This window comes from Topomyia yanbarensis, chromosome 3 (assembly GCF_030247195.1).
Source record: "Topomyia yanbarensis strain Yona2022 chromosome 3, ASM3024719v1, whole genome shotgun sequence".
Classification (NCBI taxonomy): domain Eukaryota; kingdom Metazoa; phylum Arthropoda; class Insecta; order Diptera; family Culicidae; genus Topomyia; species Topomyia yanbarensis.
This window is the reverse complement of record NC_080672.1, coordinates 326,461,730-326,487,460: the sequence shown is the minus strand read 5'-3', so window position 1 is coordinate 326,487,460 and position 25,731 is coordinate 326,461,730. Positions and strand designations below refer to the sequence as shown.

General features: G+C 44.4%; 1 protein-coding gene across 1 annotated transcript; it reads left to right on the top strand.

Annotated features, from left to right (window-relative positions):
* Positions 1-1,706: 1,706 nt before the first annotated feature.
* Positions 1,707-24,032, top strand: LOC131691278 (E3 ubiquitin-protein ligase RFWD3). Its single transcript, XM_058977554.1, has 3 exons — positions 1,707-1,846; positions 1,953-2,666; positions 22,301-24,032. The coding sequence occupies exons 2-3, from the start codon at positions 2,099-2,101 to the stop codon at positions 23,824-23,826; spliced, it is 2,094 nt and encodes a 697-aa protein (XP_058833537.1). The 5' UTR covers positions 1,707-1,846; positions 1,953-2,098; the 3' UTR covers positions 23,827-24,032.
* The last annotated feature ends 1,699 nt before the right edge of the window (positions 24,033-25,731 follow it).

The window sequence follows — 25,731 nt, the reverse complement described above, 5'->3', positions numbered from 1 at the left end:
AACTGACATACAAGTAAACTTTTCAACTCGTGTAAGAAAAATAACTGTCGCTTTGAAATGACAACAGCAAGTAGACACTTGCCACTGGTCGGCGCTTCGATCGGCCAGCAATCACTATACGGGACTTGTAAGCAAACTTGGATACAATGGTGACTCACGCATGCAAATCTGTATGCGAGGGTGATTTTCAACGTATTTTCATTTAAATGTTTACACAGGTTTTTCGGGAAAGTTTGTTCTAGCTTATATGTCTGTTCTCTGTGGTAGAAGTGACGTTTGTTTCGAATAAGCTCGGTAAATATATCGCTGAAAATCAGTAAATTAATGCCACTTTGCTGAGCTATCAGTTGAAAAATTTTACTGACTGTTCAGCAGTGCGGAAATTACTGAACTAAATTAAGTGTGCAGACTTGCGGAAAGAAAAACAGTAAAACTAGCAACCATGAACGAAAACTGGCATCACGGAAGCTCCTATAAACTTTGCATGGGCTTCCTCTTGCACTTCTCCTCTCAAAACCCTAATGCTCATTTGGCTGTATTTTTTGACAGTCCGTTTGGCTGCATTTTTTGACACTTCGCTAGTCTGTGTATAAAGTGTCTTTAGTTTTACCCAATTTTCTCCTTAATGGTGAAAAATTTGTTTCCATTTTTCTCCTTAGGTAGAAATAAAGCTGGTTAGCGTATAAATTTGAGTTACCTGCGAATTAAATTAAATTTCTGTACTTTTACATATTATTGTTAAAAGTGAGGAAATACAAAATTTCGTTCAGCATAATTTACAATTGATTTGAGTATAATAATGTGTTTTGAATGTGTTTGTCCGCTTAATGATTGAAATTTCTAAACTTCTTCGAAGTATTGTTAAACTTTTTGAGGAAATATAAAATTTTGTTTTCCTTAAGTTTCTATTTCCCAATCTATTTGTTTAGAATAATGACCACCGGTGCACTTTCGTTTTGTAATGGCGGTTAGTAATTCGCCTATGGGCACGCTTAGGCGAGGGGCTGAGTGCGTCTTGTTGAAAATACCTACATATTTTGAATGCTATTAAAGTAATTATAAAATTATTTAAAACTACTTCTGGCAGTATTAATGGTACTTCTTAAAGTAACTTATTTAGCACGAGATTTGACACTGCGTCGTATTGAAGACTTAGTGTTTCCCTCGCGCTTCGTTACGGATAGTCTAAGCACAGATTAACAGACATGACACTGTGAGGAAAGTTCGTAATTGACTCCTTTCTACTGCATTGCAATGAATATCCTTGTTGGAATTTTGTTCTCACACGATATGAATAATGTTTTATGAAAATTAACTTTAGTATGTCTCGAACAGAGGTACCTTGCCTCGTGTATCGCGGCAGTTTTGAGAAAAAAATAAAAATTGCAATTTAAAAAAAGGTTCAAAAGCCCATAATTTAATCACCGAATGGAGTTTTAACCAAATATTTATACCAAAAGTCTAACTAAAAACTAGTTTTCATAAAAAATTATTTTTCATAAAACCCTGTGATTTCAAAAATCAATTTTCCATAAACGGCAATTTAGTAGAAATTGCGGTGTTCGCTTATCGGGGTTTGACTCCGCATTAAAAAAAAAATCCCAAGTTGGTGTGGAATGCTCAATATTTTCAATTTTGGCATCACTGCTTTTAGCTGTTTATCACAGTCCTTTGTCTCCGATTACAGCTAAAATAAATCAGTCAAACTCTGTTTACGTATCTCCGCAGCATAAAAAATTCTCGTACAACAACCAATCAAAGTGGAAGCAGCCTAGAAACATTTTTATGTGCGTTGTATTTTTAGCAAAGGTTTTCAGATAAAAACTCTCGGAATTGTATCGTCAAGGTGAGTGAGTTTTCCTTTTTTGCACCAGAGTGCAGTAGAGCTAGAAAAGCTGCATTGTTTCTTTCTGTGCGATCGTGATTTCATTTTTTTATCCCTACACCACCAGCTGATTATAGTAGCAACATAAAACAAGGAAACTGCCTCTCGAATGAGCTTGCGCTTGGATGGGGGGAAGAATCTGGTGCTGGTGTTTGTTGACGACAACCCCAATTGCGTCTGTTGATTGTTGACGATTGGCGCAGTATAAACGCGATGGACGACACAGCAGCTCCAGCTGATCAGAATACCTCCGGTGGGTCGTCAAATATGTTCGATGAAGATCCCGCTAGGGTAGATCCTGCGGAATCTGTCGACGGTTCGGACAATGCTGAGCAAGTGGACGGCCAAGCTGATGCATCGGAAGATGGTGAGGATTTCTATGTGCCCGCGAACTTGCTTCCCGTTGGCTCGGAACCACCCGAAGAGCTGCGGCAAGATCATGCTGCGTTGGTGTTTGAGCAACCGACGATCAACATGGAAATAGATCTGGCGCGTATTCAGCAGCCTGGATTTCTGTCGCCAGTCATTATTCTGAACAACAATCTGATAGTGGATCCCGTTCCGGAAGCGCAGGCCACGATTGAGATTGTTGACGATGATGATCACGGCGGGGGAAGCGATGGCGATGAGGAAGACAGAGTAGCCACACCGACGGCTATGATGGCAGCATCGATGGAGGGTCCGATTGTGCTGATCGAGGACACGTTGCGTTTAGAACATCGACAGGACGGCCAAGCTGGACCATCTGTGCTACGAACTGTCGGGGACTCGCCGAGGAATCGTGAGTAATAATCCAATGTTTGTGTGTCTAGCATTTATCTTGGTATATTGTTGAGGTCTCAGATTGTCGAAAAGTGAATTTGAGTTTTGCAATACGTTTGGTTCTCTAGTCAAAGCCAAGAATTCGTTTTCGTTTTCTGGTTAGCAAACCAGAGCTTCTGTTTTTGCTTCCCGGGACATCACTTGGGACTAGTCAGTTGCTTTAGCCGTTCACCAGGGTTACCATATTCACAGATTTTTCTGTAATATCACAGATTTTTTCCACAAATTTTAATCACAGATATTGTGATTTTTCACAGATTTTTTGGAAATTTATCACAGATTTTCACAGATTTTTTTCCTGTTTTGATCATCACAGATGATAAAAAGATTTTTTTGACCGAAACAGATTTCAATGTGGCATCCCTGCCGTTCACATGTGTCGTATGACCTTTTGGATTTAGTGTTTAATTAGTGCCAAATTGTATACTAATCTAGATACGCCATCTAACTTGATCACAAGTTAGTGATAGTACCTGACGAGATAAATTTGAAATACAACAATCTGAATTTAAGTTGCCATGTGCAGTATTTCTAAGCGGCTATAGAGCCTTTGGCTTTGTTTAATCGCACGCAGTCGCAGTACCTATACACAGTTACTGAAGTTCAAATGTTTTGAACTTGACATCGAACAGATGTCAATCTAAAGCGTTTGAGATGTGTAAAAGTTATCGACCTTGGGAAAATGTGGTTCCGTAACTGCAGCCAGATACTATTTTGAATTCGTAAAGACGCTAGGTTGCTAATATCTGGACACGGGAGCTCGCCATTTTGCATAACGTCATTTGGCATAATGGACGCTTAGCATAACGGATATTTGGCATAACTTTGAGAAGTGATCACTGTGCAGGTTACTTGCCATAACGGACATTTGGCATAATTATTTTTAACTTCTGGAAAACAATCATTTGGCATATTTTTTCTAAGGGATCTCACTGAAGGTCGTTTGGCATAAAAGACGAATTGGTAGCTTATCAGCGAAATATTAGGTTAAAGTTACACTAAGCAATAATGATAATGTGTTGTTTTCCATTACCTAATGATTATATTTCGATTGAATACATTTTATAACTGGTTTTGCCTTTTTTTAAATATGAGCAGTTCTTTTGAGTTTCAATTTTGGAATTCTTGTGTTTGTTCATTTTCGTATTTATGGATCGTTGTAGTAAACTGTAGATTTCACAGGTTTTTATTGATGTAAGGCACGTCCACCAAACGTTGTTTTGGTTATCATTGCCATTGAGTTTTATTTTTTTATACAACGATTTAAAAATTAAAATTATTCCTATTATCCTTCTTTATATCATGAGCTGTTCTTTCAAATTAGAAACCGTTCGATCCACACGATACTTAAGTTTATCATTTCTGGATATCGCCAAGCCGGAATAGGCGTAAATGTTATTCATTAATTTGTAAAGAAGAATAAACTAATTAATTTTGGACCTTCAGCAGAAGCGCGGCTCAAAATTACGCCGAATCATCTTATTTTTTCCACAGTCCAAAATTGTCCGTTTGCCGTTTGTTTTCAATATTCAATCGTGACCAGAATACTAGCAATCATTGACCAATTTACAAAACAATACATTATGATTTTGTGTACTGTTTCACGGGCACAAATGGCGAATTATGACGACTATACTGGAAATCATAAACTAGTTCACGAACTATATATGGATTCATGAATAATATTCCAAATTTTGTGAAATAGTTGCGAGAAATATTAGAACTGTTTTGTGAACTAGGTCTTAACTATCAAAATCAGAATGAATTAATTTTCAAAAGGCCTGCCGGTCTAGTTCAGTTGGCGCAGTTTGCTACCACGTGTTGAGATCCTCTTCTTTGGTGGTGAAACATTAGTTGCGTTGTCGATCGCAACTTGGGGGTCGTTCGGTCTGCCTTCTCTTGCGTTTTCGTTCAGCTCCATGTCAATGTTTCGTGTGCTTACGGGTTACTGTTGTAAATCAGATGGATTGATTGGCACTTGATTTTTTTTAATGGTGGTTGTTGTGAGTTAGCATTTGGTGTAATCGTTGTTACTTAGCATAAGACGACTATGCACCGGTGGTCATAACGGATTGAATTTATTTAGCAATCTTTGCGCAAGGTTTTCCGGTGTATATCGGCCAATCACAGAATTGGCGCGCAGGTATCTAGCCTGGGTGTGTAACCAATGTTCGCTAAGTAATTTGGCTTCATTTTTGTAACACATGGAATTTCCTTAGCATACTCTGCGCAGGGTTCCCGTGGTGTAGCGGCTGATCACAGAATTGGCACCTAGGAATCTGTCCTGGATATGTGACTAATGTTCGCTGACTATATGTGGCACCTTGGATTGATTTGCATTGGATCGTCAGGTAGGAGAGGATAGGTTTTGTCGGACGCATTTTCACCACACGCAAGTCGTTGCGAAGACCTGGAAGAAGTATCTTTCTTAACGGTATCAACTTCTCCGTATTTCGACTTGTGTTGTTTGATAACGCTAGCATTAGTACGCGGTGCAAGGTCATGTAGCTTTACTTCAATAGTGTCATCGTCTATATAGGCTGGTGTGCTGTATAAAACGTCATTACATTTTACGACGTGTTTCAAGTTGTTCTGCGAAGCAAATTATTCTGCTAGGAGAATGCTTTTGAACATAATCAGTACCGCATGACATACATGGTGGAATTGCACAGCATAAACTTCTGCTACGTTGAGCTTCATATTCACCTTCAACGATTGCTCCACTTTATGAATCAATGGTCTTCCTGGACATTTCGAGCAGTCAACAGCAGCACAGTTTACCCGCAACGAGGTACAAACTTACTTTGCATTGTCACTCATTGTTGTAAAAGGAGAAACCTGACTGACCACGTGAGTTGCATTGACGCCTGTTTTGTAAAATATTCAGGAATGCTCCAATTGTTGTCGGGCAACATTTTCGAGCGCAATATAAGCAGTCGACTCCGCTTTGTTTTCAATTTCGATGTGGCAAAAGATAGAGAAAGGGAAGTATAATCCAACAGCAGTGAATGATTCCGATACGATACAATTCCGATTCTTCTTCGACGACGATCAATGCAACGAGGATTTCTACTATTTCGAGGAAAGTGAAGATGTAACACCGCAAGTAAAACGCCAAGAGCCCTGACTACTGCCAAGCAATCGAAACAAGTGAATTCGTCGCTTAAAGTTTAACCCAATAAGGTAATTTTTGTACTGGACATATGGTTCTTCGAATTGGATTTAACGGTTCATGAGTGTCATATAGGCAAACGGCTGGAAGGAAAATAACTAGTGAAACTGAGCAAAGTTATTGCGCAAAAGAAGTTACAAGCTGAAGGTGAAATATCGACCAAACACTTGGCGCCACTATCCGACGATGAGTTTCCTGGCTTCGACAACGAACAACAGAAGGGAAAAGGCAATAAAGATTAGGCTATTGCAGCTGACGCTGGTGTCATCTCAAGTCTTAAATCAAATCCTCGCCAACGACACGAGTCATTGAAGAAAATACTTCGAATTCAAGAAGCTCTCGACAACAAGGAATAAGAAATCTCGCAATTGAAAGTGTTTTTGAGCAACCTTCGTGCAGCTTGTTCCGAGTTCAACAGTTTCCACAATCAAATTATCACTGACGACTTAATGCCTCTTCCACGAAAATGTGTACGTGCAATTCGAGTAGCTGTACAATACTACATCAACGGAAGTGGAATCTCGCACCATGCAGCATCAAGCTAACCCGACACTACAAGTAGTAGTCCGCCAACAACCACTGAAGGCACTTAGCACAACGTTTGACGGGGACTACCTAGTATGGCCCAAGCTCATAGTCATGTTCCAAAGTGTTGGCGCTTTCTCGATATTCCGATGTAATCAAGCTGTATCACCTGGACAAGGCTTTGATGGATGCACAGCAGTCGGCGTTCTACACTTAAAGACTACGTACAAGCATGGAAGATATTGACGGATGTCCGAATCTCACAATGAGCTGCGATATCTCCTAGACTAGACGAGTTCACGAAACACATCTAAAATTTAGAGTGCCAAAACCAGGAGAAGTCTTTTTTTTTTACAATGGAGAAGACCTTTACGTCCTAGCCCAGTACACGTGCTATTGGTAGGGTCCAATCTACCGCACGGGGGGCGTGTCGGGCTCGAATGGTGACGCTGCCATTAATACCGACTAAACTCCATTGGGCTCCGCCATCGTTCCCCCCAGGGACTACCTCTCGGTATTACTTCTGGGGGGATGGCTGTACTTGATGTACTCATTCACTCTCGCTCACGCGTTCATACGTCCTGTATGAGGCTTACTTGGGTGCTCTCTCTATCGCACCTTGATTCACTCTCTAACACTCCACATGAGGCTGACTTTTGTGCTCACCTGTTTCGTTCCTTGCTAGGCTTACTTTTGTGCTCGCCTCTAACATACCATGTGAGACTGACTTGGATGCTCACCCTATCACCTGGTTCACTCTCAATCGTACCACTCTATTACACCCCTGTCGCTCCTCCTGGCATCCCATGTGGACGTTTTTCTTAGGCCCCACTTCTGGCATACCATGTGAGGCTTACTTGGGTGCTCACCGTTTTCATACCCTGTGAGGCTGAGTTTTGTGCTCACCCTTAACATACCGTGTGAGACTGACTTGGATGCTCACCCTTTCGCTCCTCCGCCATGCCACGAGGCATCTATAGCTAAGTCCCAACATACTACGCTACGACCCTCCCATCTTGGCATGAGGCATTCCACATATACGCCTATACACTCGCTCTTCTGCCTTGCTTCGGGGTGGCTGGGTTTACCCCTTACGCGGTTGCCAGTCGCTGCGCCAAACCTGCCTCAGCATGAACAGACCACTCACTCACTTTTCTGCGCTCGGCCTTTTTCGCTCCAACTAACCAATCACTAGTTAGTCGTGACCGTCGTCTGTTGCTCGGTGCGCCAAATTCCCTCTAGCCTACAGGCAATCTGGGTGGTTGCAGTCGAAACTGCGTTCCACCTCTCCATCGATTGACACATCCGCTGAATAAGGGTATCAGGGGTTGTGTCCTAGCCACAGACGTCAACCATTGCTCTTCTTTCGACGTCGAAACGATGTAAACAGTATGTGTTCGGCAGTTTCGTCTACACCTGGGCAGTCAGGGCAGGCGGGGACCTCCGCGTGCCCGAACCTGTGGAGGTACTGTCGGAAGCAGCCATGGCCTGACAGGAATTGTGTCAAATGGAAGTGAACTTCCCTATGGGGTCTGCCCACCCAGCTCGATATGTTAGGTATAAGCCGGTGGGTCCACCTGCCTTTCGAGTAGTTATCCCACTCACGCTGCCATCTGGCGACCGAGATCACCCTGGTGCGCGGGCTCCTCTATTTCCACGTAGTTCGAAGCACTCCTCATCTTCCCGGATGACCAGCCCGACTGGCATCATGCTCGCTATCACGCAGGATACATCGTGTGATACCGTGCGGTAGGCAAATATCACTCTGAGGCACATCACGCGGTAGGTGCTCAACAATTTCCGTAGGTAACTGGTTACCCTCAGTGCTCTTGACCATGACGGGCCGCCGTACCTGAGGATAGATACGGCAACGCCTACCAGTAGCCTACGTCTACTGGCGCACACCTTTGAGCTGTTGGACATTATCCTCGATAGTGCCGCAACAGCAGTTGACGCTCTCTTGCATGTATAGTCAACGTGGCTGCCGAAGGTCATCTTGTCGTCTATAATGACTCCGAGAGACTTCAGACTCCGCTGTGAGGTGATCACGACTTCTCCCACATTGATAACTGCATGTTGTGCCGACTTGCGGTTGTTGACGATAACTACCTCCGTCTTATGATGAGCGAGCTCCAGGCCTCTCGCGCTCATCCATTCCTCCATCGTGTTGATCGCGTGTTCTGCAGTTAGTTCTATCTCAGAGATTGACTCTCCATAGGACTCCAAGGTTGCGGGCTCTTTGCATTCTACGTCTAGCTCTGAGGCAGGCTGATCGTAAAGTTGCAATCTCGGCACTCCACCAGTATACCGGGCATCTGCCGTTTCTTGGCAGGGTTTTTCTCGGCATAGTGGCGTCGCACGCGCGTGATAGAACGGCTACCAGCGCATCCCCGCTTAGACTGTCGGTGTTGGCCTCCAGTCCCAAGGCCGCGGTGAAAGCTTCGCTGTCGAAGTAATTGGACTTCCACTCGCGTACCTGAGCGGGATCTCCCGCCCTCGGATGCTGCACACCATAGTTGATCCTTAAGCGGATTGCTAAATGATCGCTATGGGTGTACCCTTCGTCTACCCTCCATTCCATGCCTGGAACCAGACTCGGGCTGGCAAATGTTACGTCAATCCATGCCTCCACCCCGTTTCTACGGAATGTGCTAGCGGAGCCATTATTAGCTAGCACAGTATCGAGTTTCGCAAGCGCCTCCATTAGCGCTTGGCCTTGGCTAACTACCGGTTTCCGACCCACTAGGTCTGACGAGAGCCTGTCGATCATGGTTAAACTGTTCTATGGGCCACCTTGGTGGAGCGTAGCAGCTACAATAGAACACACCATTGATCTTGGCAATCGCAACACCCTCGGCGGAGGAGCGTATTACCTCTTGAATCGGGAACCGTCCCGTTGTACAGATTGCCACCATCCCAGGCCCGTCCGACACCCAATTGCCGTTGCCGGCAGGGATGTTGTGCGGGTCTGATAGAAGGGCGACATCTGTCCTCGACTCCGAGACCGACTGCCACAGCAGCTGTTGGGCTGCTGCACAATGGTTAAGATTTAGCTGTGTGACGTGCACGGCTTCTTCTTATTTGTCTCACCGAAGGGACACGAAGGTCCGCCCATAGCATGATTACGGGCTTGCTTCTTAGCGGTGCAGATAAGACATTACTGACTGACCAGCCGATCTTCAGTTTACCTATAACGGTAACCTTTTGGGCATCTGCTTTCAGTAGCCTGAGGTAGGCTACTTGGGTGCCGGAGGGTCCCCCTCTCAAGCGCACAGAGGCCCGCTCGATTGTTACGTCGCATTGCTCCTTGACGGCTGCGACGACATCGTCTGTGGTCGTGAACTCGTCCAGATGCTTACACTGAAGAGTCATTTCCGCCCCTAACGACCGCACCTGGGCGCCTTCACCCAGGACCTCTTGGGCCAAGGCCTTATAGACAGCACTGGATTGTGCGCCTCGCTTCAGCACCAAAAGCATTTCGCCTGTATTGGTGCGTCTCTCGCTGCGCACGGCTTGCCCGAGGGCCGCGAGGCTTTTGGCCGCCCTCATCGATTTTAGGACGTCGGCGTATTTGTATATGTCGGTCTTTAACCACAAGACCTCGCCTCTGTCCTTGGCCTTCTTCGCGGGCCGCGGTGCATCCGGTGTCGGCTTCTTCTTAGTGACCAGGGTCCAGGGGTTTACGCCCCCTGCCCCGGTTGCGCCGAGTTGCTGGTGCCTTCTTCCTGCCCGTCGGGGTCATTTGCGCCCCGGTTTACCTGGACCAAACGGCGTTTGGCCTTGACGGTTACACGCCGTATGGTGTTGGTTTTTGCACCCTCGCCTGTTGCTTCCTAGGGCGCTTCGCGTTCGACGCCGTCTTGCGCTTGCCCTTGCCCTTACCCTTCGAGGGGAACTCAGCCGCCGCTTCGAGCGACTTGGCTGCTCTATAGAAGGGAAAGGGGAAGGCCCCTGTCTTGGTACCTATGTCTGCCTTCTCCCTTCCCTCCCTCTTGTCCGAAATGATTGTGGTCTACCTGTTGACAGCGGCATTGGATAAATCAACCAGAAAACATTGGGAACAGTATCTCCAACCTAAAGAGCTGTCGGATTTTTAGCAAGCAAAGTTTCTGAAACTGCATTGCCAAGTTGGAAAGCTGCTTGTTCCGGCATGAGCTCAAAGACGATCTCCGCCTACAAGCAACCGCTGTCACAACCGAAAGCACATTTTCACAACCGAAGCTCGCTAGTCAACGAGCACATACTGCTCACCCTTATCCCTCCGGAAGTCGCGCAAATGGCCCACTGAACGAGCAGCCGCTGTGCGGTAAGACGATTTCGCTAGATGTTCAAAGCAGCAGATTGTGAGATTCATTCTAAAGCGGTTCGAAGCGAATAGTAATAGATGTTGGTGTCGTAAACCTTAATACGACACACTTTCATTCGAATCTCGCATTCGTCGTAACCAAGAATAAGGGTGGCTATGTAAAAACTACAGACGAATGAAAAATGTGATTTTTGCGGTGGTCCACACCTAAACTACCAGTGCAACAAGTTAAGCACTCTTTGATTCAATTTAATTTGATTTGATACTTCCGGAAGGGTCATCGCTCGAACAACCGTATATCATCAAAAAACTGTGGTTAATTCCACAGGCACCACACTCAGTTGCATGAGGATGAGACCACGCCAAAACTTGACTCTCGAATGAAAATAGTATCTACGATAAAGAAGGAAGAATCCAAATCATCTGGCCAAAAGAACTCCATCCCTAATGCAAACGAATGAGCAATCCGTGTCAATTTGTAACAGTGGTGTTTTTGCAAACCGCAGTCGTCTTGGTGAAGGGCACAAACGACCAAACACATCATTATCGAGTTCTGCTAGACAACGGTTCTCAGGTGAACTTCATCAGCGAAGAGATGGCCTACACTAGGGATTCAGAAGTAGTGAGCTGGTGTTGCAATCGCTGACGCCGATTCGCTGTATTCGATCAGCCGCTAACCCAGCCGATATTATTTAGCGTGCCAAGTACCGGCAGCATTTATAATAAGGATGTGGTGGAATGGACCACAGTTTCTCAATGACCCAGTGTTCACCATCGAGATACCTTATGACATTCTTGACGACGAGAATCCTGAGTTGAGACCAGAAATCGTGATGATTACTGCATTGATCGAGAAATTACCATCGTTTTTTCAGGTACAGTTCGTTCCGGAAGCTATGGAGAGCTATCGCTTGGGTCTATTGTTTCATCAATAACGCTTGGAAGTAAACCGACCGTAACATCCGCAATTCTCTGGTGATTATTGCGTCATAATTCAGTATGTGGAACTTGGTAACAAAATCAAGCGCATACACTGATTATCTTCTACGAGTCGGTGGACGACTGATGAATTCTCATCTACCAGAAGTAGCAAAACATCAACTCATTCTTCCGAGTACGAGTCTCGTGGCAAAGCTTTTAATGGTGACAATGCACATCGAGCTACATCACTTAGGATCTTCAGCACCAATTTTAACCTTGCAGCAAGGCACATTCGACCGTACGAGGTGTATTCAGATCATGTGTCAAGTGTTTTCGAGTAAGACCAACCGAGGCTTCCCAATTGGTGGGAGACTTACCGAAGCAACGAGCTATGCCAGGCGTCTATTACGCTGGTCCCATGATGATGAAGCAGGGATCCTACCGTCCTAGGTTGTGAAGTCATTCATCGCAGTATTCGTCTGCATGTCGACGAAAGCCATACATTTGGAGTTGGTGCCGGATTTTACTACCGACGCATTTATTGCCGCACTTCAACGTTTATTCATCCGCCGAGGAATGGTATTGGAATTGCATTCCGATAACGCCACCAATTCTCATTGATCCGAAAATGAGATGTTTCGTTCCGAGCAAGAAGCAACTCGTATCGATCAATTTTGTCAGTTAAACGAAATGGAATGGCATTTCATCCCGCCAGACGCACCTGAGTTTGGTGGCCTTTGGCTACATTGTTATGCCAAATCGAAGCGATTTTGAATTCCCGCCCGTTGTTCGCCATCTCTACCGAGGCAACGGAGTTCGAATTCCTAACTCCAGGATATTTCCAGTAACGGCGATTCCTGACCATACGTACGACGGCGAGACGATCGGTCTCTAAAACACTGGCAACACATTCGATTAATGCGTGTACATTCTTGGAGAGCATGGTCTCGAGCAGGGTTGTTAATGCGATACATTTTTCACGATAATTTATCGGCGTTACTCGTTAACGATAATGTATCGTCATCGGAAACTCCGTTAACGATAATGTATCGTCGCCTTCATCGTCATCGTCGATAATTGTATCGTCGCTTTCATCGTCATCGTCGGTTCATCGGTTATCGCGATACATTTTGCGTTACTTTCCCGTTTATTGCAGTTGAAGTTGATGCGGTTAACTTTCAATTGTTTAGAAATAAATACCTATTGAAGGACATGTTGTTGGCAGTTTAAAATCAATAGTTTTGGACATTTTCTATGCACAACGGGGTCTGACGATGCGTCAAAATGAAATTATTTCAACTTTTCGGGAAAATGTATTATGATGAAGGGAAAGTTGTTGGCAATTGAAAATCAATAATTTTGGACATTTCACTACGAAGAAGGGTCCGACGATGTGTCAAAATTGAATTTTTTCAACTTTTCTAGTAAGTTGGTGCACAGAAGAGTCCCAGGTGCACAGTGTTTCCAAGCGGCAAAAAGGTGACCAAAATTGTTTTGACCATGAAGAAAACAAATTTTGAGCTATTGTGCAATTAGTAATTTTTAGCACGCAATAACATATATTGAAAAAACTAATAAACCATTATTATTAGGCCATTCACAAATTACACTAATTTAAGTCGTGTGGTGATTAACAGATTTTATTATAATTTTAATTTAAACCAGAAGATTTCGGATTTTAAAAAGGAGAATATACATACATATTTCCAACGTTTGATTTCCTTTTCTAGTTAGGAAGCATTTAGCCCCCTCCTCCGTTTCTTCTCTCCACTATGTAACAAGATGCTTCATGCTTCCTTCTTTTACCCTTAAATATGTAGTGTAATTTATGTACGGCGTCATAATAGAGTTTTATTCGTTTTTTGAATACAGTGAAGACCCGTTTTTATCAGCCCCATGGCGAATTATAGGCTGATAAAACGATGACATTCACAAAATCGGCACATATTTTTTCTGGTTCTGAAGAGACGAAGTCGAAATGCAAACACCTGGACTAACATTTTTTTTCTTTCTTTTTAATAAACCGGAGCGGTTAAAATATTTTTCTTTAGTTCCTCGACAAAGCCTCATAACCCGTTCTGATCATTTAGTAAAAATTTTCATTAAGGAGGTCTTACAGTACAGTATTATTATTTTTGTATATTTTGCATCTCTAAGATAAGAAAAATATGCTAAAGAAGGAATTTACTCGAATTTGACTTGAACGTAAACTAGAGCCCACCAAACGATTTTGATAGTGTTTGTTTTACAGATTCGTATTGGTATTCGTCTGCGGAAATTTGCGGCTTCCGCACCAAAATATTGCTTTGTGGGCATTAAAAATTAAAAATTTGGGCATTAAAAAATTCTGTATTTTCTTATGCTGAACAACATCTTGGCACTTTTTGAAATTCTACAAAATTACCAGGAAAAGTATTCTGAAAAAAGCAATTTTCAGGGGTATATCAAAGAAATCTCCACAAATGTAAATTACAATCGATAGATAGACACATAGTCTCTTCAGCGAAGTTAATACTTAAGATATTCTCAACAACTTTACCAAAGATTTTTTTTTTAATTTTCATAAACATAAGCAAAAAACTTTCTTCTCAGCTTTAGAGGGATTAATCACCCAACTAATACTTTTTAAATGCAAAAAAAATATAAATAAACTTTGCTGGAGACACTATAACCAACGTTGCTATAACTAAAAATGTTTTTCGTGGTTCAAAGAATTTCTTTCACTTTTTGCCAATTTGGATCCTCGTGTGAATTGAAAATGTCCAAAACTATCGATTTTCAACTGCCAATAACCTGCCCTTCAATATAAAAAGTTCGCGAAAAGTTGAAAAAAAAATCTATTTTGATGCACCGACGGTACATTGAAAATACCCAAAACTATTGATTTTCACTTACCAATAACTTCTTCAATATAACAAACTTTCCTCAAAAGTTGAACAAATTCATTTTGACACATCGTCGAACCCCCTGTGCATTGAAAATGTCCAAAACTATTGATTGTCAACTGCCAATAACTTGCCCTTCAATATAAAACTCTCCCGAAAAGTTGACAAAAAATTCCATTTTGACACATCGTCGGATCCCCCTGTGCATAGAAAATGTCCAAAACTATTGATTTTCAACTGCCAACAACATGTCCTTCAATAGTTATTTATTTCTAAACAATTGAAAGTTAACCGCATCAACTTCAACCCCAATAAACGGGAAAGTAACGCAAAATGTATCGCGATAACCGATGAACCGACGATGACGATGAAAACGACGATACAATTATCGACGATGACGATGAAGGCGCCGATAAATTATCGTTAACGGAGTTTCCGATGACGTTGACGGGTGGTTAACGTTATCGACGGTGACGATTAATTATCGATTAACAACCCTGGTCTCGAGATTATCTGTCAAGCTTGCAGCTTAGTAAGAAAAAGCACATGAAGTATGGAAAACATAAAACCCGGATGATTGTGCTCATCCAGGGGAAGAATCGTAGTCCACTCACGATTTAGCACAAGTAGACATTTTCAGACATTATCGTCGCCCAATTATGCAGATTTCACTGTTATCTATCGAAGAAAACTGATCCATCTAACTGCCTAACAAGAAAAAAATATTTCCAATCCACGCTAATCCTATTTAGTTGACCAAATGCATGCGAGCGAGCCAAAAATTACGTGGCAACGAGAGTAAACGATATAATACAATTCCGATTCTTCTTCGATGACGATTGAAACAACGAGGATTTTTACTATTTAGAGGATAGCGAGGAGGAAACATCGCAAGTAGCACGCCAAGAGCAACCGAAAAAAGTGACACTTAGGAATCCGTCGTTTATAGTTCAACGAAGTAGTGTTTTTATACCGAACACTGCTTTTATTCACAACGTACATACTGCCATTACCGGCGACAATTATTTTATAAAGGACTGTCGCGTCTATATGCCCTCCCACAAAGTCAAGATCGATGGTGTGGTCCCCGAATCAAAATTCAAACCTTTTCCGAAATATAAAGCTTTTTCGATTTCTTTTCACTCATCGAATAACTACAAGTCTCAGCTTCACAAATCTTATTAAATACGCTTTTTCGGACAAGTTTATCAAGAGTTATCATGTCCGGTGTGGTGTTCCTCGACGCGAAAATATTTGAACGTCTACTCTTGGAATGCTTGTATGTGTGGTTCTGCGTGACTGATTTTTTTAGTACTAAATGAATGTATAAATAAGCCTTAACATTACACAAGGCTCGTTGTGCTTTCGTCGCACCTCTTTCTTTTGTTCACAAGTTTTCCGCAGCTGACCCGGGGCCTCATTTATTCCATGAAATGGCTCGACCTCTGTGCCATTTAGCTCTTGTTTCAAAGAACCGTTTAACTGCTGATTTCATGAGCAATTTAGCTGTGTCCGTGAGTCATTCAGCCTTATTAAGATCTACTCGGATGGTCCCCGGCGGTGAGTTCACCTCTCTCCGACCGAAAGTTCCCCGACGAAGGTTTTGCTGCCGACATCGATACCCACTATCATGGGCGATTTAGCTTCTATCTTTATCGAGATCTACTCGGATATTATCCGGCGGTGAAAATACCCTACTCCGACTGAGATTTTCTTGGCGACAGAATTTCTCTCGGTACCGATGTATGTTTCGTGAGTCAATAGCTCCCAGCCAACTGTACCCTACTGTGAATTCCACGGCGCATAATTTATTCCGATACCGATGATTGTTTTCGTGAGCCGTTTAGTCCCCCGCTTTGTCCCGATCTACTCGATCTAGTCCCCGGCGGTGGATCTGGTCTACTCAACGGGCCAGCCAGTAGGCGCTGAGGTCTGTCCTGCGATTTTGGGTGGAGCGTAGCTTCCGGTTCTTTGACGCCTGAACGACTCACTGCTAGCTGTTCGATGCGGTCTACTCGCTCTAATCCTCGGTGGTGGATCTAGTCTACTCACGAGCTACCCGGTAGAGGGTCGAGGTCGGTCCGGCGAACCCGGTGCTACATCGCGTACTACTCGACTAGTCCCCGGCGGTGGACCTACTCTACACCAACGGAGAATTCCCCTGCGGCGGAATTTCTCCCGAAAACCGGTTTGTGTTTTCACGGCGGCCTTCTAGCCGATTGCGATACTGTTGACAGCGTCCCAGGTATGCTCGTCGTGGCACATCTCTTCGACGATATTGTCAACTGTCACAACAGGCATACCCCTACGAATTTTTTTTGGACCTGGGGTATTCGAAGACCACTTGTTCCGGTGTCTCTTGTTCGTTCACACACTCCGGGCAAAGAGGTGACGAAGCATGTCCAAACCGATGCCAGTAGTTCTGGATGCATCCTTGTCCCGACAAAAACTGCATCAAATGGAAGTTCTCCTCTCCATGCTTCATATACACCCGAGTTGACACATTTGGGATGAGTCGGTGGGTCCACCTTCGTATCTCCGAGTTGTCTCACTCTTGCTACCACTTGGCCAACGAGTCCGCTCGAACCAGTCCCCTTGCATTTCGTGCATTTCTTCGCTGGTAGCATACCACGTCCTCAACTTGAGTTATGCAAGTGGGAATCATCCCGCCAATGAAGCATATCGCCTCCAACGATATCGTTCTGTACGCGCTCGCGTCACGAATAGCCATTAGGCGAAACGTGCTTGTCAACATCGTACGGTTTCGCTTTGACTTCAGCGGAGTAGCCCAGGTCGGTACGCCATACCTCAGTATTAAGGATGAGACACATTGGCATGATCCTTGCCAATGCGTTAATTATCCTCGTTCTCACATACATAGTTGACATGGCTGTTCTAATTTAACCGATCGTCAACCATCGCACCAAGGTGTTTCAGCGTACACATCGATGGAATGTCCGCCGACGTCGATCATGACCCGCTTTTTTCGCGTTCACTACCTCCGTCTTGCAGTGAGCCAACTGCAACTTGAGATCAGACATGCAGGTTCCCACGATGCCTATTGTCTTTGCCGTCAACATCTCCAATTCCTCGAGGGTCTCGCCGCTTATCTTCAGGACAACGTCATCTACAAAGCTGACGATCATAGTGTTATCATTCCGTTGTCCATTATATTCCAGAGCGTTGGACCGATTATGGAGCCCTGAGGTACTCCCACTGTGACCCTAATCGACCTAATCGACCTGCCCCATGTTTGTTTCGTAGACCAGTACTCTGTTCTGAAAGGAACTTTCCATAATTTTTCACAAGTAATCAGGGACACGCATTCTGTGCAGCGCTACGGCTATAGCTACCCAGTTGGTGCTTTTGAAGACGTTCTTAACATCGATCGTTACCACAGCGCAGTAGCGATTACCATTTCTCCTTTGTTTCGATGCTTTCTCTTCACTCGCGATGACTGATCGGATGGCGTCCCGTCGTCGAGATCCCTTTTCGGAATCTAAAGTGCCTCTGCGATAGTCCGTTCTCACTTTCAGCGTAGTTTGTCAGCCTGTTCAGGATGGTCCTTTCCAGAAGTTTACCAAGGCCGATAGGCAAACACGATACTCGATCTCCTATTGGCTTCCCTGGTTTTGGAACTAACACCAGCTTCTGGATCTTCTATTTATCCGGGAAGTAGCCTTCGTTCAGGCATTTCTGTAGGACTATCTTGAACATGTCCGGAAACACCAGGATCTCACTCAGTGCCACGTTGGGGATACTATTCGGTCCGGGAGCTTTCTTCGCGTTCGGCCTTTTTGCCACTATAAGGAGCTCGTCGTTGTGAACTCGATTGTCACCAGCATTTCCACTGTCTGCATCAACATATCAGTTTGTCAACGCACATTTCGATTGGCGTCATTAGAGCGAGTAAGGGCGCTATAACGCTGGCTCATTAGCCAGGGCAGGGCTGAATACTTCTTTCCCATCCCAGGAACCTAGGACCAAAGGAGTGACATTAATCCTCTTAGCAAAGTCACTCCCAACGATTTATCAAGCCCCCATCAAATTGAAACGGTTGTGTACGGTTGTTCACGTTTCTTCCTTATTCAAGGTTCAAAATAATCCGTTGATTAAATTATTCATAGAATGAATAATTTGATTGCCGTATAATTTTGAATCATCTTTATTTTGTACGCTGCACAGTTGGCCTGGCCGCTTTAATGCTTGTGTCATATTCAATATGTGCCACAAACATTAATAATGACAAGAAAAATTGTGGACGAACGTCTGCCATTTTCCAGGATCCCTACATGTATTGGCTGTGTATGAGTAGACTAGACTAGACTAGACTAGCACATTTCGACTGGCGTCATTGGACCCTTGATCCCGGCCATAACGACACGGTAAGCGTTGCCCCAGGGGTTAGCGTCTACTTCTCTGCACAGCTCCAGCTTGTAGCAGGTGGATTATTTCGCGTTTTAAAGCAGCCCTGGCCGCTTGGAATGTTACCTTACACTCTTCTCTGACTGCCTCAGATCTTGCTCCCTGAACGCGTCTTCTGGCTTTTAGGCAAGCAGCCTTGAGGATGCTTAGCCATTCGTTACATCAGTACGCTGGCTGCCGGTAGTTCCCTGGCTCCATTTTCCTAAGCATTGTTACATCACATGCCTTCGCTACTGTTTCCGAAAGCTCATCGGCACTTGGAATTGGAGTGACGTGGTCAGCACGCAGTGCTTCCACAAAAAGGTCCTTGTCGAAGTTCTCTATTTTTCACTTCCTCTCGCCAGTCCTCACTCTCGGCGTTACCGTACAATTTCGCCGACCAATAGTGTAGTGGATCGCTTGGAGGTCACTATGTGTGTACTGCTCACTAAATCGGAAATTCATGTTAACCATCAGCGAAGGACTGCAGAATGTTTAGTCGATGATGGATTCTCGACCGTCTTTACGGAATGTGGTAGCGGAACCTTTGTTGCACAGTCTGACTTCCAGCTTCGCCAAGGCTTCCAACAATCCGTATCCTCTTACGTTGGTTAGTTTGCTACCCCACTCCGTTTAAATCTACTACGGTTTTCATCCAATTAACGAGTCGGTTAGTGCGACCAGCATCCGATTGGACTGCTCTGGTGTCCACTGTGGGGGAGCATAACAGCCACATAAGAATGCGCGTTATCACGATACGGCTCTATAGTAATTGCAACGTCGCACTTCGTTTTTCGTTGTTGATTGCCACAACAGTTGCTGTGCAATATCGCAATGATTGAGATTAAGCTGGGTTATCTCCACCATCATTGACTTGCCTTCGCCTTTTGTACGCAGGACATTTGAACCCGGCCGTCATGTGGTCGTTTCCAACCGGTTTGCAGTTCATGCACCTTGGTTGCTTCGTGCAGTCTCTAACAACGTGCCCCTTTCCTCCGCATTTTCTACACAGTGCAGACCTGTCCGGGCCCTTGCAGTTCTTCGCCTGATGTCCGAGGTCCAAGCACTTGAAACATCGCTCCATCTATGTGGTAACCAGCGGAGCGATTCTCAGCGAGCACACCGACCATCCGATTTTGATCTTGCCGGTCTCCGCCAGCTTGTTGGCAACGGCCCTGCGACAGGTCTCTCACGTCCGCTTCGCTGCCCAAGTATTTAGCAACGAGCTCGCGGCAGGTCAAGCTTTTGACTGAAGAATCCTTCTTCAGCTCGAAGATCATCTCGCCTTTATGAGTGCGCCTCGTTTTAACAACATTCTCCCTTAACTCCTTCAGCACTGGGTCTTCTTTCACTTTCTTGAGAAGAGCGGCGTAGGACGCCGTATCGTTCGATTCGCCTGCTAGGTTCCCACGATGTACCACCCACGGTTTTTCCCAACGTTTCTCTGGTCGCTAGTGCCCTCCAGTTCGCTCTTCTGCCTTTTCGGGTCCTCTAGCTTCCCCGACCGGCGTATTCCTTGCTCTTTTCTTCGTAAGAGTATTGTGGGACTCTTCGGTGTCACCTCAGTTTCTGCGTCGCGTGTTCTGCGACTTTCATCTGTGCTTTTTCGGCTGAATCAGCACTCATCAAGAACACCTTCTGCTCGCGTTTAGCAGCTGTTACGGCAATGTCTCAATAATTGAGATTAAGCTGGGCATATGAAGCCTTCCGTCATGCGGTCCATTCCGCCTTTGTGTAGAGCATGATCTTCGGTTGCTTTGTGCGGTCTCTAGCAATGTTTTCCTTCTTCCCACATTTTTTGCACAGATCAGATCTCTCCGGGCCTCTGTAGTTTCTTGTTTGATGGCTGAAACCCAGGCTCCTGAAACACCTCTCCGTTGTGATCTCGTCCAGATTCCTGCACTCAACCACTGCTTCTTGGACTAAAGTCCTCACGTTCGCTTCTCCTCCAGCCGCTTCTGCCACGAGTTCCCGATATGTCGAGCTCTTGATGAATGGATCCTTCTTCAGTTCGAACAGCATCTAACTTTTAAGATTGCGCCTGGCTCTTACTACGTTATCCCCCAGCTCTTTCAGCTTGGGATCCTCTCTTACCCTTTTGCGGATTGCAGCGTACTTCACGCCGTCATTTGCTTTGACGACTAAAGCATTCTCCTTATACCTCTCCCGGTGCAGCCGAATGTCTCCCTACTTTTTTTTCTTCTTTGCATCCTTTTCTTCCTGTTTTGTCCTACTTTCTTCTACGGTTTCTGCGGTTAACCATCTATTTTCCATTTCTCGGTTGTTTCGCTGTCCTTCACCGACCTTCTTGGGCTTCTTTGGTTTCTGTTCATCTCCCGATGTTTCCTTTACTCTTTTCACAGAACGGGAATACTGGTCACCCTTCGGCGTCTCGCAGGCTTCTGCTTCCGCTACTTCCGTCGTCTTCAGTGTTTTTTCGGCGTTATCAGCTGTCTCCAGTAGTGCCATCTGTTCGCATTCGACGGCGGCTACGGTGGATTTGATGCTGATCTCTAGATCCCTGATCTGTCCGTGCACGTTGCCCTTGCTTTTCACGAACTCGTAGAGCTCTTCGATTTTTTGCCTCAGCTTCATCACTTTAGACAGCCCAGGCTGCTCATCTTCTTGTGTTATCCTTGATTTCGGCGTTCGCACCTGAAACCCTAGCTTTCCTCGGCGTCCCATGGGTTTGTCGCCGCACGTGCTTGGTAAGGCCTCCCTGGGCTGCTCTCGCTGTTGTTGATTTTGCTGCAGAATTTACTGTTGCTCTTGGTTGTTTTGCTGGGTCGACAACCTCAGTAGACCATCTTTGCCAGCGTCTGTTTGCCAGCGCGGATTGCCCTACTATTCTCGAACGTCTGTTTTTTCCAGCCCGCACTCTTGAACTACGAAATAACTTTTCGGATAACTAACAACGGCCTCAACATCGTTGTTACCAAACTTCAGCGGGTCGCTTCTGATTTTGACTTTCATTTGACGAGAAATACGAGAAAGCAAATGTATCAATTCATAAATCTAACAAGTTTGTTACTAAACTGCCGTTCTACGCATAATTGTCCCATGTATATACTGCCGTGATCCGCATAACAGTCCCATTTGCTATGGGTTTCCTATGCAGGTGGGACTGTTATGCGTATCACGACAGTGTAGGGAATCCCATAGAACATGGGAGAAATATACTCATAACGACCGTAAACATCCTTCTGTTAAGGGGTCTATTAGTGTATATTCAAATAAACAATGGTTGCGCTCAACATATTTTGACTAATACATATACTCATTTTAAAATCTGTTATTTAAGTTTCCTTCATGTTTCGTGAATTGCCAATGGAACTGGGTATTACCCTCCTCAAACAAAAACGTACGTTCTCTCTTTTCAGGAAAACGTCGACGAACCATCACACCACCGAAGCCAACACCCACTCCTGCCAGTGCCAGCAACCCGCCGTATGACGATGACGACGATGGTACCATTTGTTCGATCTGTCTGGACAGCTGGACACTGACCGGCGAGCATCGGCTGGTATCACTGAAATGTGGACACCTATTCGGGTACATGTGCATTAAACGCTGGCTGCAGGATAATCCAATGCAAAGCCGTTGCTGTGCAACTTGCAAAACGAAAGCCCATCTTCGCGACATCCGGCATCTGTATGCTAAGGCAGTGAAGGCGGTGGACAATTCCGAAGAGTTGCGACTGAAACAGCAGGTCGACGAAGAGAAGCTAAAGGTTAGTAAGCTGGCTGGGGAACTACAGGTCGCTCGGATGGAACTGGAAGTTCAACGGACGGTGGCAGGTGAGCTTAGAGCGAGGCTGAAAGATTACGAACAACGTGGCGTTGATGAGATACGGTCTAACGCATCACTGATGGGAGAACTTTCTAGCGTTACCAAATCCATACGGAATTATAAGATTGCGCTGGATAAAACAATTGATTTGTGTCGGGATCCCGGCTGTCGGGTGATGGCTTACGGTAGCAAACGACAGCATCTACTCATTTCTCAGAAATCTACTCAGAATCTGTTCCCAGGATATTCGATAAAATTTATCGATATACCATCATTCCAGAACTCCTCGGTTCTTCACATTTCGAGTAAAATGATTCGTGATATCAGCATCGATGTGGAGGATGAACTGTTTACTGCGGCCACCAGCGAGCGGTGGGTAAAATTGTTTTCATTCAACAACCGATCCGTCATTACATTCACACCGTCCGACGCGAACGTGTGGTCTTGTGCCTTCGATCGGGAGCGTAGTAAGTTCCTATACTTGGGTACTCAGTCGGGAATGGTGTATGTTTACGACATTCGTAACAATAATCAGTATGTGGAAGAATTCCGCACGGAAGGTGACTGTTCACCAATCATCAACATTTGTCCAGTATCGCCGACCAGTTCGATTCCATTCGGCGGGTTCCTCGTCTGTAAGCTCACCTCATGCTGGTTCTTCGAATATACAGCTGCTCAACGGGTCGAGTCCATAAGGTTGAACGTGGATGGTCCCTTCACTGCCATGAACTATTGCGAAAAGACTAGCTACATTATGATAACGACACGGCCTAGCAGTCGCCATCCAAGGGCTCGTTATATCATTGCCAGTCTGGTCAAGTTGGAGTCCATATGCGCTCTACATATTGTTCATACCATAACGGGGTCCGCAGTGGAACCGAACATGATCCGCAGTGCTCAGGTCAGCTTGGAAGGAAACAACACGCTGGTGGCGGCATATTTGCAAGATGATCGTCAGCTGGCCACTTGGAGCGCCGGCAAGGGCAATCAGCGCCTGCAGAGTCTACCGGTATCCGATGTGCTTTGGGACCTGTGTCCAATCTACGCGTGCAACCAGACCTTCCTGGCCGCGTTAAGCGATAGCAAATGTCGCGTGTATCGGGCCTATTCCGAGTAGTTTAGGACAGTGTAAGCAAAAGTACAAGTTTGATTGTGTTGTTGAGTTTCGCGCAATTGGATATAGTTAAGATTACATAAACTTTGTGTTGCGTTTGTCCAAATGAATAGTTTCCAAAGGTATCATAACGAGAAGACCATGTTGCTAGGTTAGTCGATTAAGTACGTTATTTTTTAATGCAGAATTCGTACAAATAAAGCCATACAAAGCTGAACGCGTGATGATGATTTTTGAAGACTGTCCGTTGGTTCATAAGCGTAAATTAGTTTCAAGCGACATTCAATGGTGTTTGAATTTTTCATACGAAGCCAGGTGATATATCATCGCTAGGTTGAATGGTGTACCGAAGATAGTATAGGATCCTAAACATTTCAACAATTTTCTCCTAAGCTTTTTTCCACTAAGGAGAAATATAGTGCATTAGCTTGCTAAGCCAAACCGAGTTTCTCATTAATTCTCATCAACTTATTCTACCACTCCTTTTCTTGCGAGACATCACACAGGACTAGCGGTTTGCTCTGAAACACAAATAGTGTTTTGATTTTTTGGAGCTGGCGTCAATCTGGCGCTAGCTTAGTACTTGGTCTATCGGTACTATCGTGGGGGAGGGGGGGGGGGGAGGGGGTTATATACTGAGATGAAAAAAATGCAAGATGTAGGTATTCTATAAGATAGTCGTTGTTAAACTGTTTATTAATTTGTTTCACTCTGAACACTGAGCCTGTCAGCTTTTCAGACACGATTACAGTACTGGGTGGACACCACAGTTTTCCCCTTTAATCCAAACCAATCTACATTGATAATGGCGAAACTTCGTTGATGGTGATGACGAGGCCAAGGCACACTTCAAGCTGTACTCGTTTGAATTCAAATGGTAAATCATTGGGAATCATTGGGATGCCCGGAATCAAGACATTTTCACCTTTGTACTTGCCACTGATGCTTCGACATGAGTTTTTTTGACAGCATGTCTGATTCCGTTGCATAATTTTGGTGGATCCAAATATCGATACCAACATTCAAAGTCGAAATATGCGTTGGCATGCCTGGTGGCTCCAATGAATTAAAAAATTCTAGTGGATAGTTGACAACTTCATCCTCATCTGTGGCCGCGTCGACAGATTTGTATTTCACTGATTCGCCGGAAATTAGCATTTGTTGACTTCATCATTTCTCGGTGCCAAAATTACTCGTTTGCGAAGCCAATCTTGATTGATTTTTTGCACATTTCTATGAAGTGCTGACGCTTTCAGGCAAGCATTGAGTTCTTTGACGGGTGTCGCTCTTCGAATGACTGGCAATGTGTTTCCGATGGATGCTTTCTAGGATGACATTTCAATTGATTTCGACTTTTCACTAACGAAAGAGAAAAAAACTAATGATGATAAAAACAATTTCTTGCACGTAATTCTTAAAGAAAGTACTCACGATGATATAAACTCCAATGTTTTTGTGTTGATTTTTCGGTGAGCGATTAGTGTCGGTTGTTTTATACGTCAAAAGGACCAATGATTCTTTTTTTATCGTAATTTAACTGTTCGGTACATATCCAGAATTTCGAATTTCACAACAACGATTCTATGTTTTTATCGATTGAATCAATGAAACCACCACTTCACGGTATTTGAGCCATGCTTGAAATGCCGTTATACGTGTGTGTATATGTGGAAGTGATAGCAAAGGCGATGATTGTACGAAGAAGGAAGAAAGTGGTGTAGTAAATATGTGAACAGAGACAGTGAAAATAAGATTGACATTTAGAAAACCAACAACAGCCAAAATGGAACCTTACAACGGTATCAAAAATGCGCACGACTTTCCCAAACCATACACTGTAAGATCGAACTAATTCGAGTTAGGAAAACATGCGTTTCTGCGTTTATAAATACACAAACGCAATATCTT